The sequence below is a fragment of the Salminus brasiliensis genome, chromosome 8 (genome assembly GCF_030463535.1).
Source record: "Salminus brasiliensis chromosome 8, fSalBra1.hap2, whole genome shotgun sequence".
Lineage (NCBI taxonomy): Eukaryota > Metazoa > Chordata > Actinopteri > Characiformes > Bryconidae > Salminus > Salminus brasiliensis.
In genome coordinates this window covers 27,854,974-27,871,454 of record NC_132885.1, presented here as the reverse complement: position 1 = coordinate 27,871,454, position 16,481 = coordinate 27,854,974, and the positions used below count along the sequence as shown (strand labels likewise).

Sequence of the window (16,481 nt, the reverse complement as noted above, 5' to 3'; positions counted from 1 at the left end):
AGATCTTGCGCGGAGCCCCTGATCGAGGGAGATTAGCAGTGGTATTGTAGGTCTCCCATTTTCTGACCATTTTCTCCCACAGTAGATTTCTTCACACCAAGCTGCTTGCCTATTGCAGATTCAGTCTTCCCAGCCTGTTGCAGGTCTACAATTTTGTTTCTGGGGTCCTTCCACAGCTCTTTGGTCTTCACCATGGTGGCGTTTGGAGTGTGACTGTTTGAGGTTGTGGGCAGGTGTCTTTTATACTGTTAACGAGTTCAAACAGGTGCCATTAATACAGGTAATGAGTGGAGGACAGAGAAGCCTCTTAAAGAAGAAGTTACAGGTCTGTGACAGCCAGAAATCTTGCTTGTTTGTAGGCGACCAAATACTTATTTTCCACCATTATTTGCAAATACATTCTTTAAAAATCAGACAATGTGATTTTCAGAATTTTCTTTTCTCGTTTTGTCTCTCATAATTGAGGTCTACCTATGATGTCAATTACAGGCCTCTCTCATCTTTTTAAGTGGGAGAACTTTCACAATTGATGACTGACTAAATACATTTTTTCCCCCACTGTATATATATATATATATATATATATATATATATATATATATATATATATATATATATATGGAGAGAGAGAGAGAGAGAGAGATATTTACTTGTTCTTAAATCAACTTATCATACACTTTCAATAGTTAATTTGAATTGAATGACCACACACTGGTGGTGAGTGAGAGGTGAAAATACATGCCCAGTATTTAAATAGATGGTGCCAGGAGTCAATGGGAAAGGTGGGAGTTTTACTAATCAAGGTTTCACTGCCCAAACATAAAGCACATAAATTCATCATCAAGCCTGCAAATGCCCAAATGCACCAAGCTCCAAGTAGCCATTGGAGATGGTTGCAGGCGTGGCCATGCCAGACTGCCTTGTGTGCAGATGTTTGAATGCAAACGAATTGCATTGTGTCTACAAATGAAGTAATTAAGTATCGAGAACAGGTCATTTATTTAGATAGAAAAACAATTAGCAAAACATAACTGATATGTCTCAAACCAGCATATTGTCTTTACGTAAAACCAACAGCCAATCAAACCCCTTTTTGAGTGTAGTCTAAATACTTTGCATCATTTAGAAATTTGCATCCAGATACAGATTTCTAAATTTTGCAATAAAAATACTGACTGCAACAATCTTCATGTTTACCTAAATATCAGTCTGATGACATCCCCTTTGGTATGGAAAATACAATAAAAAATAGTTATGTAAAATAGTTATGGTTGATCATGTATTTCCTTCTTAAATCTTATGTTTAATATGTTTCAATACTGTAGAAAAGTAGAGAATTGATGGTTGATATCTTTTTTTGCATTATTCAACAATGGGAGGGGGGGTTCCCTGTGCTCCAGTGTTGACCTATCTGACCTAGTGAACATTCTCTGTGGAATCGACCTTGAAATGGTGTACATGAGCATCATTTTAAGCATCGATGAGCTCTTCACCACCACAAAAGTCCCTGCTAAATGACCACTGTTGCCAAAGCAGCATTATGCAAGAATCAGTATTGCTTGATGAACCAATGAGGGTGCTCTTGCGAACTGAAGAGTGCTCTCACAAGCACAGAATAGAGGAAGCACTCACTAAACATGGAGGAAGACTGACGACAAGTAAAAGCTGAAATTACAAATCAAGTAAGTTAACTGGCAAGCAGAACCACAGAACTACGTCTATTGATTGACTATCCTTCCCCATTTTCACTGTGTACAGTATGGGTGGGTTAGGATGGGTTAGAGCCTGTGACTGACAGGGGCCCTGAAACTGTATTAATTGAGTATTTTGAAAGAATTGTTAGAGTTGTGGAGCCCAATCTATTTTCATGCAGCCCAAAATCCCAGGCAGCGTCCCTAACTGTGTAGTTATGAGCTCTGAAATCTCGGCCTATCAAAGGTAGTCAGGTGAAGAGTGGGAGAGCCCTACAAGTTGCTCTTAACAAGGCTGGTCTCTTTCTTTCTTCTGTATACAATATTTTTTGTAATTGAAGTGTATTTTACCATTCATGTATTGTCTGATCAGGAGAGCTTAACATTAAGTTTAGGCTACAACCATATATTAATAATCCATATATATGTATGTATATGCTGTCATGTCATACGATGTTCCATAGCTCTATAGCAGTAGGTCCTGTGTGTCACCCCCTACACTCCCCTACATTTTCTATTGGTTAGCCCATATAATTCCAGTTATGGAATTATACAAGTATGCATAATTATGCACCTGTGCAGTGACTGCGTGTCTATAGACGATGCACGCATATAATGTATGTGCGTTTGTAAATGGACACCAAGACTGAGCCTGCAGCCGTAACACTGATTGACAGTGGTATTCTTAGAATGACCTACAGCTTGGTTAGTTGCCCAAGAGCATTCGAGTTGAAAGTGTTCTTCAGCCTGTTCGTTTGTCCTTGACTGGATGCTCCAGTCATCGTGTTGAAGTAATGAGGCCTGTTGTCCTAACTGTGTGAAAGAATTGGAAAAAACTGAAAGATTTGATTGATTTGATTGATTCAAAATTCAATAAATAAATAAATAACTACCATTATTATATATTTTTTGCATATGGGGTCACTTTGCACTATCCAGACATGCTTACTTGAGCCTCTACTGATGGTCACTCCAGCATATAAAACAGGCACTTATGTCTGTTCTGAAAGCTCAAGGTTAAGTGTCTTGAAGTTGACCATGGTGGATTTGCTAGATCCCTAGACGTACAGGCATTTTCTATTGATGTCTTAGAAGAGCAAAGAAATATAGCACTAGTACCGAAATGAGTACTGAAATGCAGTGAGCCCAGATAGAACCACTTCTGGGATGTGCTCCAGCTGCCCTATATCCTCCTGTCCTCAGGAAATGTGTATCCTCATAAATATGTCACACGCTGAGTTCTGCGAGACTCAGAGAACTAGAACTGCTGTGAATCAGGAGAGCAATTAACAGTTTTTCTTCAGCCTGTATAAGCTGAAGGCCATATGAGGAAAGGAACATGAGGTCATTTGGGTAAAAGTGGGCCAGGAAGTCTGCACCAACTCGAGAGGAGACAAGACAACAAGGCAACCATATTTACCATTAGTGTTGGACACAGATGGAATCTGGCCTCCGTCTTGAACACACAGTGAACACACACACATTCACACTAGTGATCAAACACACACAGTGGACAGTGAGCATACGTGCCCTGAGCGGTGGGCAGTCATTGCAGAGGGTGAATTGGGCCTTGCTCAAGGGCCCAAGAGTGGCAGCTTGTCAAGCCAAGGTATCAAACCCACAACCCTGTCATCAATAGCCTGGAGCTCTAACTATGGAGCCACCACTGCTCCTAAAGATGATCTAAAGACGCTGTTGTCCCACTGCTCTGCACATTTTAGACTTTTTCATGCCCCCTGACGAATGAACTAAGCAATGAACTGAGTGTTGGGGAAAGCGAAACACTGCAACGTGTACGGCAGTAAAACCATGATCAAGACAAAGGAAAACCTCACTCCATAACAGGACACGGTGCAGGACCGGAATTGATTAGCCCCTGACCTGAATGTAAAACACACAGGCCAGAGTGTGACATCAGTGCATCAATTCATACCATAGAAATGACAGCATGGCGTCCATTTGTCTATATCTGTGACCAAAGTCAGTGACCACGATTTCAGTCGTCTGGCACTGTCAGAGAGGTCCATTCCTGTTTCTAGGAGACCTGCAGAAATGACACCATATTCACTATACTCCCAAAAGTTTTCAGACACCTGCAGTGACAGCCTCTATTCTCCCAGAAAGACTTTACACTAGAACATTGCTGTGGTACTGGTACTGATGCTGGATAATGAGTTCCGGCACTCCAACTCATCCCAGAAGTACAGGATGGGGCTCAATCACTCCAGAGTATGCAGCTCCACAGCTCCACTGTCCAACTCTGGGAGGCTTTTATGCCTCCATGGCTGAAGCAAGGCATTGGGCCACGTTAGCCGCAAAGCTAACTTGCTTGGCATGAGTAAACTGAATGTGACAACACTTTTCAATGGTCAAAAATACTACAAAGCTACACTATATGTCCACATATTTATGGACATCCCTTTTAATAAAGGCATTTGACCTAGTTACACTCATTGCTGACACAGATTGTCCTCTACAGTAGTAGGCAAAGGTCAGAGACCAGCTCTTGCTCATAACCGCTGATAATGTCCTTACACAATTTATTCTTTTTCCATTTTTGCATGAAAAACCATCTTTCCAGTGCTTAAAGCTTTCATCTCCAAGCTCCACTCTCGCTTTAGATCTGGACGAACTCACAGGTGTGAGTCCCTGCCCATCCTTCCACTGTGAGAAGATGACTCAGTTAAAGGGCTGAGGGCAAATTCCATCTGTGTCCAACACAAATGGGGTTGTCTTTCTCAGCAGCTTTGCAAATATGGTGTAGTCCTTCAGGATGTCACGTGATCAGGACTGGAAGACTAGAAGGGGATATGGGTGAATAGACAATAATACCCTTGGGAAACAGAGAACCTAGAGATGTCCCCGAAGACCCGGTGCTTGGGATGAGCTGAGAGAAGCATTTAGTAATTTTTTATTATTTTTTATTCATATTTATTTGCAAAGCATTTAGCAGACAGTGCTTCACTGTTTATTCAAAAAGTACCCTGAACTAGTTTTTAAAAACTAGGATCCAAAGATACCTCTAAGCTTAGATGCTACTAAATACAGCAGTCAGTATGGAGACCCTAATACTCGACACTACACGTCATCCAAGTACTCTTGGAAGAGATGGCTCGAAGTCGCCAAGCAGAATAAGTGACGCGTCAACAGGGAGTCCACTCAAGAGATCACCCAGTTCATCAATACAATTGCCCAATGGACCAGGAGGACAGTAGTCAAGATTATATATGGATGGCAAATCCTGAACGAATGAACAGTGAGAGACTTTCTTTAGGTGCTTTCTGAAAGAATGTGTATAGGCCTTATTTGTCAATCCTGTTTATCATAGCCTATAGCATGAGATCATGCGTTCAATAAAAGGTCAATAGGACGATTCAATAGGACCCTCGTCATGACCATAAGAGGTCAATAGGACAGAATGCGTCATGTTTGTGATCTGATGTCCTTCTCAGTGTTCGTGTAAATATGTGTGATTCAACGAATTTATTAGACATATAATAAACCATGTTTTACCACATTTGGTGGATTAAATCATTCAATTTATTTATCATCTACCATCCAAACAAAATAAAGAAAAATGTAATGATGTTATAATAAAATATTGTAAATTTCAGCTTATTTTATTTATTGTATCTGCTCCTGCCTGGTCAGGGTTGCAATGGGTTAAAGAGCTTACCTCACCAAGACCGGGCACCAAGACACCAAGGGGCACAATTTACCATAGCCTGGAGGAAATCCATGCAGGCATTGCAAGATCACACCAACCTCCTTCCAGACCGACAGGAGTGAGGATCAAACCCATGCTTAAGGCCCTTGGAGCTGACTATATTATATTACAATATTAGCTATAGGTTGATTAAAGATAAGAGCTTTTACACTAGACTTCTGTGTTTTGCAATATTATCAATATTCCACAGTAAATATGTAAAAATAAATATTAAAAAAACACTAATATTTTCAGTTTGCTGCAGACCACAGTGTCAGGCTGCTCGTCTAGTAAATTAGAACAAGCTTCGAGCAGGACATTTATGCAAACTTCCCAGGCTTATGCATAAACTAGGACTTTAACATATATATAAAACATTAATATATATATATATATATATATATATATATATATATATATAAATAAAATTGATTGGACCCCATGCAGCCAAACAAAGCAGCAGCATACAGTGCAGTGTGATTGTACTGTAAGAGAGAGCAGCGGTCATATAAATTCAACAAATGGAATAAAAAGAAAAAAATATTCATGGCCAATGTTTCAAAGAACGTTAGCATGCTATCAGTATAAAAGGATTCAAATAATGAATGGACATTATACGAGCTCTTTGTAAAGCAACACTGTGACTGCAGACGCAGTTCCTGGCTGACTCATCCAAGAGGAAAACACACACAACCTTCACCATCTCCACTACCTTTTTTGTGCATTTAACTCCCTCCCCCACCTCTCTCAATCAGCCTGAGTCACTGATGCCTTCTCACACCGAACACTTCACCCGTTTAGTTGACTCATATTTCATGAGAATATGGGGTTGGTTTGAATGTCAGTGGTTTTTATGAGGAGTTTGAGACAATTCTTCTAAACCTGCGTATGAGGCCTTGGAGAAACAGAGGAGACCAAGACTAATGTCTTTCTAGTCTTTCAAGCAAGCTGCAGGCTGGCTGTCCTGTTTGATTTGGCCAAATGACGGTTGGCATTCGCATAGCGTTGAATATTTTGAGAGACACTGTATAAAAAATAAAAAATAATTTAAAAAGTGCTATAGGTTCTTCCTGGTCCAAAAAGAAAATAACCCAGAAAAAAACTTAAAACTCTTGAAATTTAAACCAGTATAAAGATAAATAAAAAGAAAATGTCTGTCCCAACATTAGGGAGAGCACTGTAAATCAAAAGTTTAAGTCTACTGTACCAAATGAACACACAGAATAGTACTATTTTTATGTATGTATGCATGTATATATACGGCCAGTCTACCGCCAGCAGACAGAAACCTACATATAATAATTTATCTATAAATATAGGTGAACAAGCATTCCTGTGTAAAGTCAGGACACCCCCCCCCCCCCTCTCTCTTTAGAGTGCAGAAATACAGTCCTGGTGCTTAAAAGGTCTTTGAACAGCAGCATCTGGAAGCAAACTTAAAATGCCCTTTCCTGCACATTTCTATTGGCTTGCTAAATCTGACAAACAGCAGGGGAAATGCCTAGCAAATGTGCCACAAAACATGGTGGCATGTACAAAGGTTTTGCCACCAGTGGGAACAATCAACAAAACAGTAATTTGGCACAGATACTCCCAGAACAAATCATGGCTTGAGCAGGAACACCAACACATTCTCAAACTGTCGTTAGCTGGAAGAGCAACGCTTCTGCAATACCACAACTAAACCCAGTACACACACACACACACACACACACACACACACACACACGTCTGGCCTCTGTAGCTCAGATTGTTATACTCTAACACTCCCAAAACTGTACTTGTCAATATAGGAACCCTGCACACCGCAGAGAAGTGAAACATTCAAGTCCACAGAAGAACGATGACCATTTTTCACATTTCCAAGTGATCCACCACAACTTCTCTTTCTCAAAACGGATTGACCGAAGCACTGAGCTGAAGTCAATAAAAACAGAAGATAATGCATCCTTAGTTATAGGAAAGTGCAGCATTTTATCAAAAATGTCTGTACAAATAAATATTTAAGATGGAAACAAAGTCCAGATTGGGTTGGTGTGAAATACTGTGTTCTAGAGACACTTGCAGAATCAAACCTCAGTGTTGCAGTGTTAGCGAGAGGAACCAGCTGTCTGAGGAACCTATTGACGCCTTATTTACACAAACTGAACAATGAATACAAAACTTTATACCCAAATGCATTTAGACCATTTCGAAACCTACAGGCACTGGTTTTGTTCCCTTCTATGGTTTGTTTGGCACCACATCCCCAGCAAGCTTTTGTATCTGTTCACTTTTGGTACAGACTAATCAGCAGTTTCTCACAAACAAATATTTCTCACAAGCAAGTAGTTCAGTTAAGGTAGACCTATTCCCAAACAAGCGTCTAATCCGGGAGCACATGGTTCGATTAGGCTACTCACGTCATACCTAAACAGGCTTTCAGACTTCAAAACCTTATTCACTTTAGAAATGTGTCCGAGAAACAAGCAGCAGTGCCAAAGTTGGTTTTACTACAACATTTAAACAGCAATACAGTAAACGTCCCCTCTAGTAGAATAAAGAAGCTTAAGGAGGAAAAAAAAAAAAAGAAAAACAATAAAACAAAGACATGGTTACACAAATGTATTATATGAGGGTTTGATGATGATTAATCTGAAATTCATGCCAAACTTCAAGCATCTGTATGAGTCCATGCCCTCATGGATGCCATGTCTTGTTTTCTTTTTTAAAAGAAGTTCTTGGACACACTTGGATGTACGCATGAGAAATCCACGTCGCTGCTCCAAACTATTTAAGGATTTGCAGAGTTGTTGCTGGACTCGACTCCAGTGGACGCATCACTACTTTGCGCAGAGGCGCTGGCGCTATCCGTTTGGACTGGAGATTCTTCAGTCTTGGGCCGCTTGGACTCTGGGGGCTTGCATACTGGGTCGTTGGGGGGAGATGGTCTCTCTATGCAAGATGAAAACATGAAATTATTCATCAGATACACAATCATGCCATACACAATATCCCTTCTCATTTCTGCCATTAAAGAGTAAAAAAAATAAAATAGTAATAATAAATAAAAGAATATATATATATATATATATATATATATATATATATATATATATATATATATATATATATATATATATATATATATATATAATTATTAAGTAGGACACAGACACTTCTCACTACCGACCATGCTTTGCTTTTTCAGAGGAGGGTGGAGTAATGAAGGTCTGTGAAGATTTGGGGAGAACAGGAGTCAGAGAAATTCGCCTGCAAGTGAGTGAGGACAAGAGAGACAGACAGACAGACAGACAGACAGACAGACAGACAGACAGACAGACAGACAGACAGACAGAGAAAGAGAGAGAATTCATTTTAAGATCATCCAGTACATCACATCTGAGGTTGAACATTAAACACAGAAAACTTTGTGACCGACATCATAAACAGTGGCCACTCTCTGTAGGCGCTATAGTGAAGATAAAACGACCTTACAACATAAAACTAACTCAAATTCTCACCCATTAACACCCAGTAACAAAACTACCAGTGCTGGGTCAGTCCTATGTGCCATTTGATTAGATTATCCATTAGCTACTTAGAACAGAGAAATTGTCCTGCACTAGAGCTGGGTAATATGAGGATATTTTATTGTATTGTGATAAATGTTGTTACCGTGACAACAATATGCTTTTCTAAGCATATGGAGGATACTGTTAGTGCTTAATAAACACTGATCAGCTACAGGTTTTATTACTATCAGTGTAATTAGACTGGTTTAATAAGATAAAGTGCAGCAGATATAAAAAAAAAAATCACTGTATTCAGTACGGGAGAGTGTCTGAATAGTAGTTTTTAAGGATCTGTTGCTACTGATGTTTTAAGTCTGTGATTACTTATATTGTGATTAATATTGTGCATCTTAGTTGTCTTTAAATATCGTGATATAGTACTTTTTCCATATCAACCAGCCTGGGACCAACTTTTAACCACTTGAATAATAATTTTAATAATATGAAAAGCCACTGGTGCTTTCATTTAAGGTACTCGATCATGCACACTGTGCTTCCATGAAAAGCTAAGCCAGACATTTGACAATTTTATAAATCATTTTAAGAAAATGTACATAATCGTTCTCTTTCTACATGCATAGGCCCCAAAATAAGTCATTTATTTATACCATTTCCAATCAAACTGAAGGCAGGAGTTTAGAGTGTTAGAAAACTATTCAAATTGGAAAACTGACCCAATTAAAACTTCCAAAAAACCATTTGTCAGGACAGAGCCTACAACACACCAACATGCCACATGATGCAAGCTGTGTAATGTAATAAATAAACACTAACAATCAGAATATGTAGCTAATGTATACCAGTCACAAAGCAATACATTTCTTAATGCATCTAATGGATAACAGATGAAGTTTGCCATATATATACACATATACATATATATACACACACATACACACACACACACATATATCCTTGCTATACAAGATGTTTGCATTCCAAATGTAGTGTATGTTTTTTTTTAATTATTATTATTATTTATGACCTTTATTGAATTAAAACAGACATGAACCCGTTTGCATTCCTGTCTTTTTCTGTTCACACCCGTTTATTCTATTTCTGGACAGAGGCCGATGTCCTCGAAGAAAGATGACCGATGTTAGTCATGGAGAGCTAGACAACATTTGAACATTTAACATGAAGCTTACTCAAAACTAAACAATAAACCTCTTAAATGAGCAACACAACATTGTACAAACATAAAAACCAATCATTATGGGGACTGAATAATTAATTGAGCCTTAACATGGACCCAAAATGGTCTGATTTGCTTTCCTACCTGGGAGTGGGTCCCTTTGACGCTGTGGTGTTTTTGACATTGATGGGTCCAATGGGAGTGCTGGGGGCTGTTTTAGGGGTGGCAGGTCCTTTAGTAGACAGAGGTGTGGACGGTGCAGACTTGGGTATACTGGGGCTGCTGGTAGAAGCTGCTGTGGGGGTTGCAGGAGATTTTGGAGTGCTGGGTTTGCTCCAACCCTCCAGGGTATTAAGTGTAATGCGTCTAGGCTGGGGTTTGGCCTTTAGGCCTAGAGGGGTATGCTTCTCTTCTGGCACGGAGGCTGGAGAAGCCTCTTTCTCCTTTTCCTGGGTGATGGATGCGGGGTTGGGACGAGGCACAGGGGAAGAGGTTCGACCACTTGCCTGGGCTCTCTTGCCCTTCTTTTCATTGCCACTGGCTGGTGTGATTATATCTAGCGGGGGACGCTCCTTCAGAGGGGTGCCAAGCTCCAGTTCCTCAAAGGACACAAAAGAGCAGTACCCATCGGTCGAGGACACGGCCAGGAAAGAGCCATCACGAGACCTGTGAAACAAGTATAAATTGAAAGAGTATATGACAGTTCAGTATCTGAAATATTTTTGTAAAGTAAGCACATCAGCATGTGTGTGTGTGCACTGTATACGCAAGTGTGTATGTACCAGCTGAGGTCACTTAGGGTGTGGTAGTGGATATTGGACACATAACCAAATGGCAAGGTCTGTTGGGTGTCATAGAAAAAGATAGAGTCCTCAGATGCCACAGCAAATACTAGTCGATAGGGCAACTGGAAAGCATTGGGCAGCGGCTGCAGGGATCCGTCTGGGGGAAAAAATTAAAAAAGAAAAACACTAGAGAGACTGAGCGTAAATATATGAGTACGGAGTAATAACTAATGCGGAGTAATAACTAATGTCAATAAATAAGGTGGTGGGAACAGCTTACCCTCTGCTTTCTTGGTTCTGAGCTCAAAGTAGACCGGACAGCATCGTACAGCCAGAGTGGCTTTGGCAGGGCAAGGCAAATGAGCTATGGGTCTGACAAACACACAGACAAAATACAAAACTGTTATTTACCCACAACACACTAGTTGTAACAGGACTAGTTAAAATGGGCGTATGACAATACCTTTTGAAACTCTTCCTGGAAAAAACATATGTTGTGTTTGTGACATTCTCTCCCGTTTCCACACAACCAGCTGAGAACACACAGAAAATTGCATCAGATCACAAACTAGATCTCCAACCTCAAATATAAATCAGGGCTAGGATGCAACAGAGTAAACATAGCAATGAATTATCAAACAAGAACAACTTAAATAGCAAGATTAAATGAGAGACTGTCCAAGAAAATTCAGAAGAGACACCATTGAATAGACCTGGAAAAAGGAAGCCATCATTGGCTGTCAAGATTTGGTGGCAGCAGCTTTCAGGTTGCACAGTAAGGCACATACTAAGCATACCAATACCTCCACCAATCCGAAAGTACAAGAGAAGTCAGCTCCAAACTGCTCAAAACCATATAAATAAGCCACAGAAGGTGAAGCTGAAGCTCAGGGAATCTTTGAACCTTCCAACTGGACAATGATCCCAAGTCCAGTCCAAGTCTTGCTTTCAGAAGATTCTGGGGTGGCCGCCAGAGTCGTCTGACTTGAAAAAACTCACGGAGAAAACTCTGGTGGGATTTGAAGGTGCTGGTTACAGCAGCAAACCCATGAATATTAGTGATCTGAAGACCATTGCCTATATGAAATGGGCGAAGATTCCTCAGGAACGCTGCCAGTAGTTGGTGTCTGGCTATGCATCACATTTGCAGATGGCAATCTACCAAGCACTGAAGACACTGTTCATGAAGGGTTTAAATAGTTCTGCAGTAGACATTAAAAGTGGCATTTTCTATTGGATTTGGAGAAAGCACTTGTTTTATTAGTTGTGTTGAACTATTGAATGTGTTCTTGCTTGGTTTATTGCAAACAGCGGAAAATATGCTAATTTGCAATGGGATAGAATTGTGATTACAGCTCTAGGTTCAGTATATTAATTACACTTGAAATTAATTAATATTATTAATGCATAAAATCTCAGTGAACAAAGTTTACTCTGGAATCTCAAGACAGTAGGACATTAATGCAGGACACTGAGATACTTAAATTCCTATTTTGTTAGGGACATAGCAAATAGTTTGATTAGCTCATGGGACAGAAGGCAGTCCTGCTGGGGGTTTGTGGGAGCAGTAGTGAAATTTATTAGACAATATGAAGGAGGGCAGGGATTCCAGACTTAATTAAAATTACAACCAGTTTGTAAAACTAACAGACAACTTTAACAAATAAATATCACATACCCAGTAACACCCCTCCCTCCCTCCCAATGTGCCTAATCAGTTGTGTTCTAAACATGGTACATGATGTACTGTATTTATCTTTTACTTTAGGTATGCATTTAAAGTATTGTGTCCTACATCTATTGCACAAGCTTACCAGGAGCAAGGAGGAAGGACCCGTCAGGTGTAAAAGTAAGACGCCTGAAGAAAGATCGCATACTGTCATCATGGAACATCCTGTAGTTCTTCACCTATAAGGACGTAAACATTGCCGTCAGCTGTGCTATACGGATGGGGACTGGATTGTGGGTTCGTAAAAAATTATAGGACTATAGGCATACAAGACTACGGACATGCAAGATTCAAGGACTACATGGATTTAGAATTATAGGTGTGCAAAACAGTGACTAGAAGGAAGGTAGAATTACAGCAAAGTAAGATTAAGGACTACAGAAATGCACAACCATAGGGGTACGAGGGGGTGTAATATTACATGAATATGGATTTATAATAGGAATGTGAGATTACATAGCTGCAGAAATACACTATGTGGGCAAATTACACGAATGTAGGGATTTATAAAGATAGAAATGTGGGAATGCAGGACAGACAGAATGACAAAACTATAAGGAAGGAGAATTACAGGTCATGTAAGATTAGACCATTAGGATACAGAAACACGTGGATAAGCGTTTAGAGGACTATGGGGAAGTAGAATTACAGCAATGCAAAATTCTGACAGTATAGTGCTATATAATTACAGAGATGCTAAATTTTAGGACCATGGGAATACAGAACAGTGATGAGATATTACATTTACGAGATATATAAAAACTTAAAACACTGACCTCTCCCTCTCCAGCAGAGCCTGAAGTCATCTTACTCACACTGTAGGCTTTTTTCCTGGCATGTGTGCTGTACACACGCATCACCCTGGCAAAGAAAGAAAGAGAGGAAGAAAGCAAGAAAGAGAAGAAAAAAAAAAAAGTCAACAATGCAACAAGTACAAGACAAACACATTAAGGTCAGCCATGTTCAAGCAAACACATTACCTATCACAGCTTAGCGTACTGATGTACTGGCCTAGCGGGTCCCAGGCCACACCCTGCACATAGCTCTTATGGTCATTAAAGATGCAAATCTTCTGGCCTGCGTAAAATCAAAAACAGATGAGCCGCAGCAGTGACTACCACAGTCAGTACACTTAAACCCTACCACACTGCAGTACAGAGTACATGCTTTTAATGTTGTACTTTAAGACACAGTGACTGGACAGGTTTAACAAATCCTTTAAGTGCATACTGCAGTGGTCTTACATACCTTTTTGCACATCCCACATGATGGCAGTGTTGTCCACAGAACCAGAAACAAGGAAGTTCCCATCACTGGTCCATGAGAGGTCATAGACATCCTCGATATGTCCCCTACAACATGCAAAAAGCTATGTTCTGAAAATGCCTTACAGAACTGATCACCAGGGCTGATCGTGCAGTACCACCATCCAGCATATTTTAGAGGTCCCAAGGCTCCCAAGACATCCAATACACTAATAAACACATCCTTCCTGACATGAACTCCCCAAGAAAGGGGCCTGGTCTAGTTCATCTCAGATGTGGTTGGCAGCAGTTTCAACTTCATAAAACTTAAAACATAGCCATGGTAAACTCATTTCATAAGAATGCGTAAAAGCTTCCTCTGGTTTAGTTACTCAAGCTTTGATTACGACTTGAAGTTTGACAACAGCCAGTTCCATGAAACACAAGAGAAGTCCAGCAGCTTATTACTATTATTTTGTTTTGTTTTTTCTTTAAAGAAAGAAAAAGAAATCATTATGTAGAGGTAATTACAATGGCAACATAAGTCCAAAATAGGTTTTAGACCCTAAATATTATACTTAACCTTTCAAGGACCAGGTTAGACATATAGTACATGCTGGCCTGGTGATGCAACCAAGTTCAATGTAATCCCAGAGGGTTACACTGCACTAAGCCTGAAGCTGGCTGGCTGAGCAAGATATCCTGCTTTGTGAGACAGGCCCCTGAACAGAAAAGCACTACTGTAAAGAAAATAAGGATGGTAAATTAAACACACACAATGTGTGCAAAAGAGAGTGAAATGACCTGAGAGTCTTCACTACATTCCAGCTTTCTTTGTTAAGCTGAGCATCCTCATCTTCCTGGAAAGTCGGGGCCTGTTCAGGTTCTTTACTGTCATTCAGCTTCCACAGCAAGATAGCGGCATCTGAATAAACACACAGTTTAAAACGTTAGCACCATAAATTCTTACTACATTAGTTAATAATAAAAGCTGTTCATGTATTAGAACTACGTACTGATATTAGTAAACTCTGCACGCAATATTTAAAGGCCCAGTACTGACAAGTTTACTGTAATCCTACACACCTGGGACAAATGTAACTGAAGCTCTACATTGAAAACTGTAAGAGACGCCCAAAAGGCAAGGCCAATAGTGTGTTTACACTCACCATCTCCCCCTGAGGCCAGGAGCTCAGAGGAAGGAGAGAACCGCACCACGTTCACAGCTTTCGTGTGTCTTGTCAAATTTGACAGAAACTCCACAACAGCCTTTCCATCTGGCCCACTGTCCACACGCCACATCTAGGGAAATAGAGACGTCCAGTCTTATAGCCCAACACATTGTTTACATTACTGTCTGTGAAGCAGGGAAACTTACTCACCCGCACAGTGGTGTCCACTCCAGCAGTAGCCAAGCGGTCAATCCTGCCTTCTGCATTCTGCTGGAAATCCAGACTGTATACTGGCTCCTTGTTGTGCCAGGCAATCTCACAGGTCACCACCTTCATCCTGCTACTAGCAGAGAGGACAGAGCGGAAACCGGTGAGGAGGGACAGACAGAGACAAAGAGGGGAGGCAGAAGAGATAGGGGGGGTTAATAACGTAGCTTAAGAAGCAGGAACCTTATGCAGGGTCAATAAAAGAGAGGGAAATGAGGCAATCGGCCAGATCAAGCAGCCATTAAAGCTGAAGGGGTAATCCGTGCTTGCAAAATAATTGGGTATTTGGGCCCAAGGGTTTTTTGTTTTTTTTTCGTAGCCAGATCAAACATTATAGGGACTACAGGTCAGAAAGGCTTTAGGCTAATAAGTGTAAGGTTACTGAAAACGCAGAATAGGTGACCTAAGGTAGTCTGTGTAGGCTCTCTGTAATTCAGTGTACTTTGCCAAGCCGCTAAGTCCAGCAGTTCACACCGCGCCGGATCACTAAACACCGGCTTCAGTGGCGCTCAGCTTCTCAGCTGGCCAACAATAAAACAGCCACCTCTAGAAGTCACGAAACTCAACGCTTTCTTTAAAAGAACACAAAACGTAGAAAAGTCACGTTAGACGACCTACCCCAAACAGTTCCTCACACAAAAATAACACAGCGCTCTCCTCTCCCACCAAAACACGCTTTCCCGCGCTGTTTTGAGATTCCACACTTCCGGTCTTTCAGGGTTGCCAGATTGACACACATCTTAAAGGTTTCAGCCTGGTGCATTGTTCATTATTTCATTATTATTTGAGGAAAATAGTAAATATTTATTTGAAATGAGCATTTATCAACTTAACACATTTAAATATTTTAATTTAGATAGAATGTTTTTTTTTTTTGCAAAAAATATTAGTTATTTAAACTGAAAAGACTGTATAACGTCTTTCCAAAATATTTACAACCTGTTGTTTTGGTGCCCACCATGTAATAAAATATATATGAAGTATATAATATATATTTTTTAGAAAATGGGATTTTAGCACATGGTTGCAATTTTGGAAAGTTGTCAGAAGGTAGTCTTGACCAAAAGGCAAAGTTAAACCGAAAGAAGAGGTTGTGACAATGCAGCATTATAAAGAAAACAAACAAACAAACAAACAATTAAAAAAGCGTTGTGTTTTTTGCTGGGATGCCGACAAGATTGATCGGTGATATGCAAGA

At 40.2% G+C, this 16,481-nt stretch overlaps 1 protein-coding gene across 2 annotated transcripts; it reads right to left on the bottom strand.

The window, feature by feature from the left end:
• Positions 1 to 7,867: 7,867 nt before the first annotated feature.
• Positions 7,868 to 15,971, bottom strand: chaf1b (chromatin assembly factor 1, subunit B). Of its 2 annotated transcripts, none has more exons than XM_072685226.1 (14): positions 15,902 to 15,971; positions 15,227 to 15,356; positions 15,014 to 15,146; positions 14,649 to 14,769; positions 13,849 to 13,952; positions 13,581 to 13,677; positions 13,377 to 13,461; positions 12,686 to 12,779; positions 11,335 to 11,404; positions 11,152 to 11,243; positions 10,869 to 11,028; positions 10,231 to 10,752; positions 8,570 to 8,649; positions 7,868 to 8,331 (listed from the first exon to the last, which is right to left on the bottom strand). In XM_072685226.1, exons 2-14 carry the CDS (start codon positions 15,350 to 15,352, stop codon positions 8,171 to 8,173), a joined length of 1,845 nt encoding a protein of 614 aa, XP_072541327.1. In that variant the 5' UTR covers positions 15,353 to 15,356; positions 15,902 to 15,971; the 3' UTR covers positions 7,868 to 8,170. The 2 variants fall into 2 exon arrangements, with proteins under 2 accessions (XP_072541327.1, XP_072541329.1); XM_072685228.1 differs by having other exon boundaries at positions 15,227 to 15,359; positions 15,902 to 15,968.
• Positions 15,972 to 16,481: the final 510 nt, after the last annotated feature.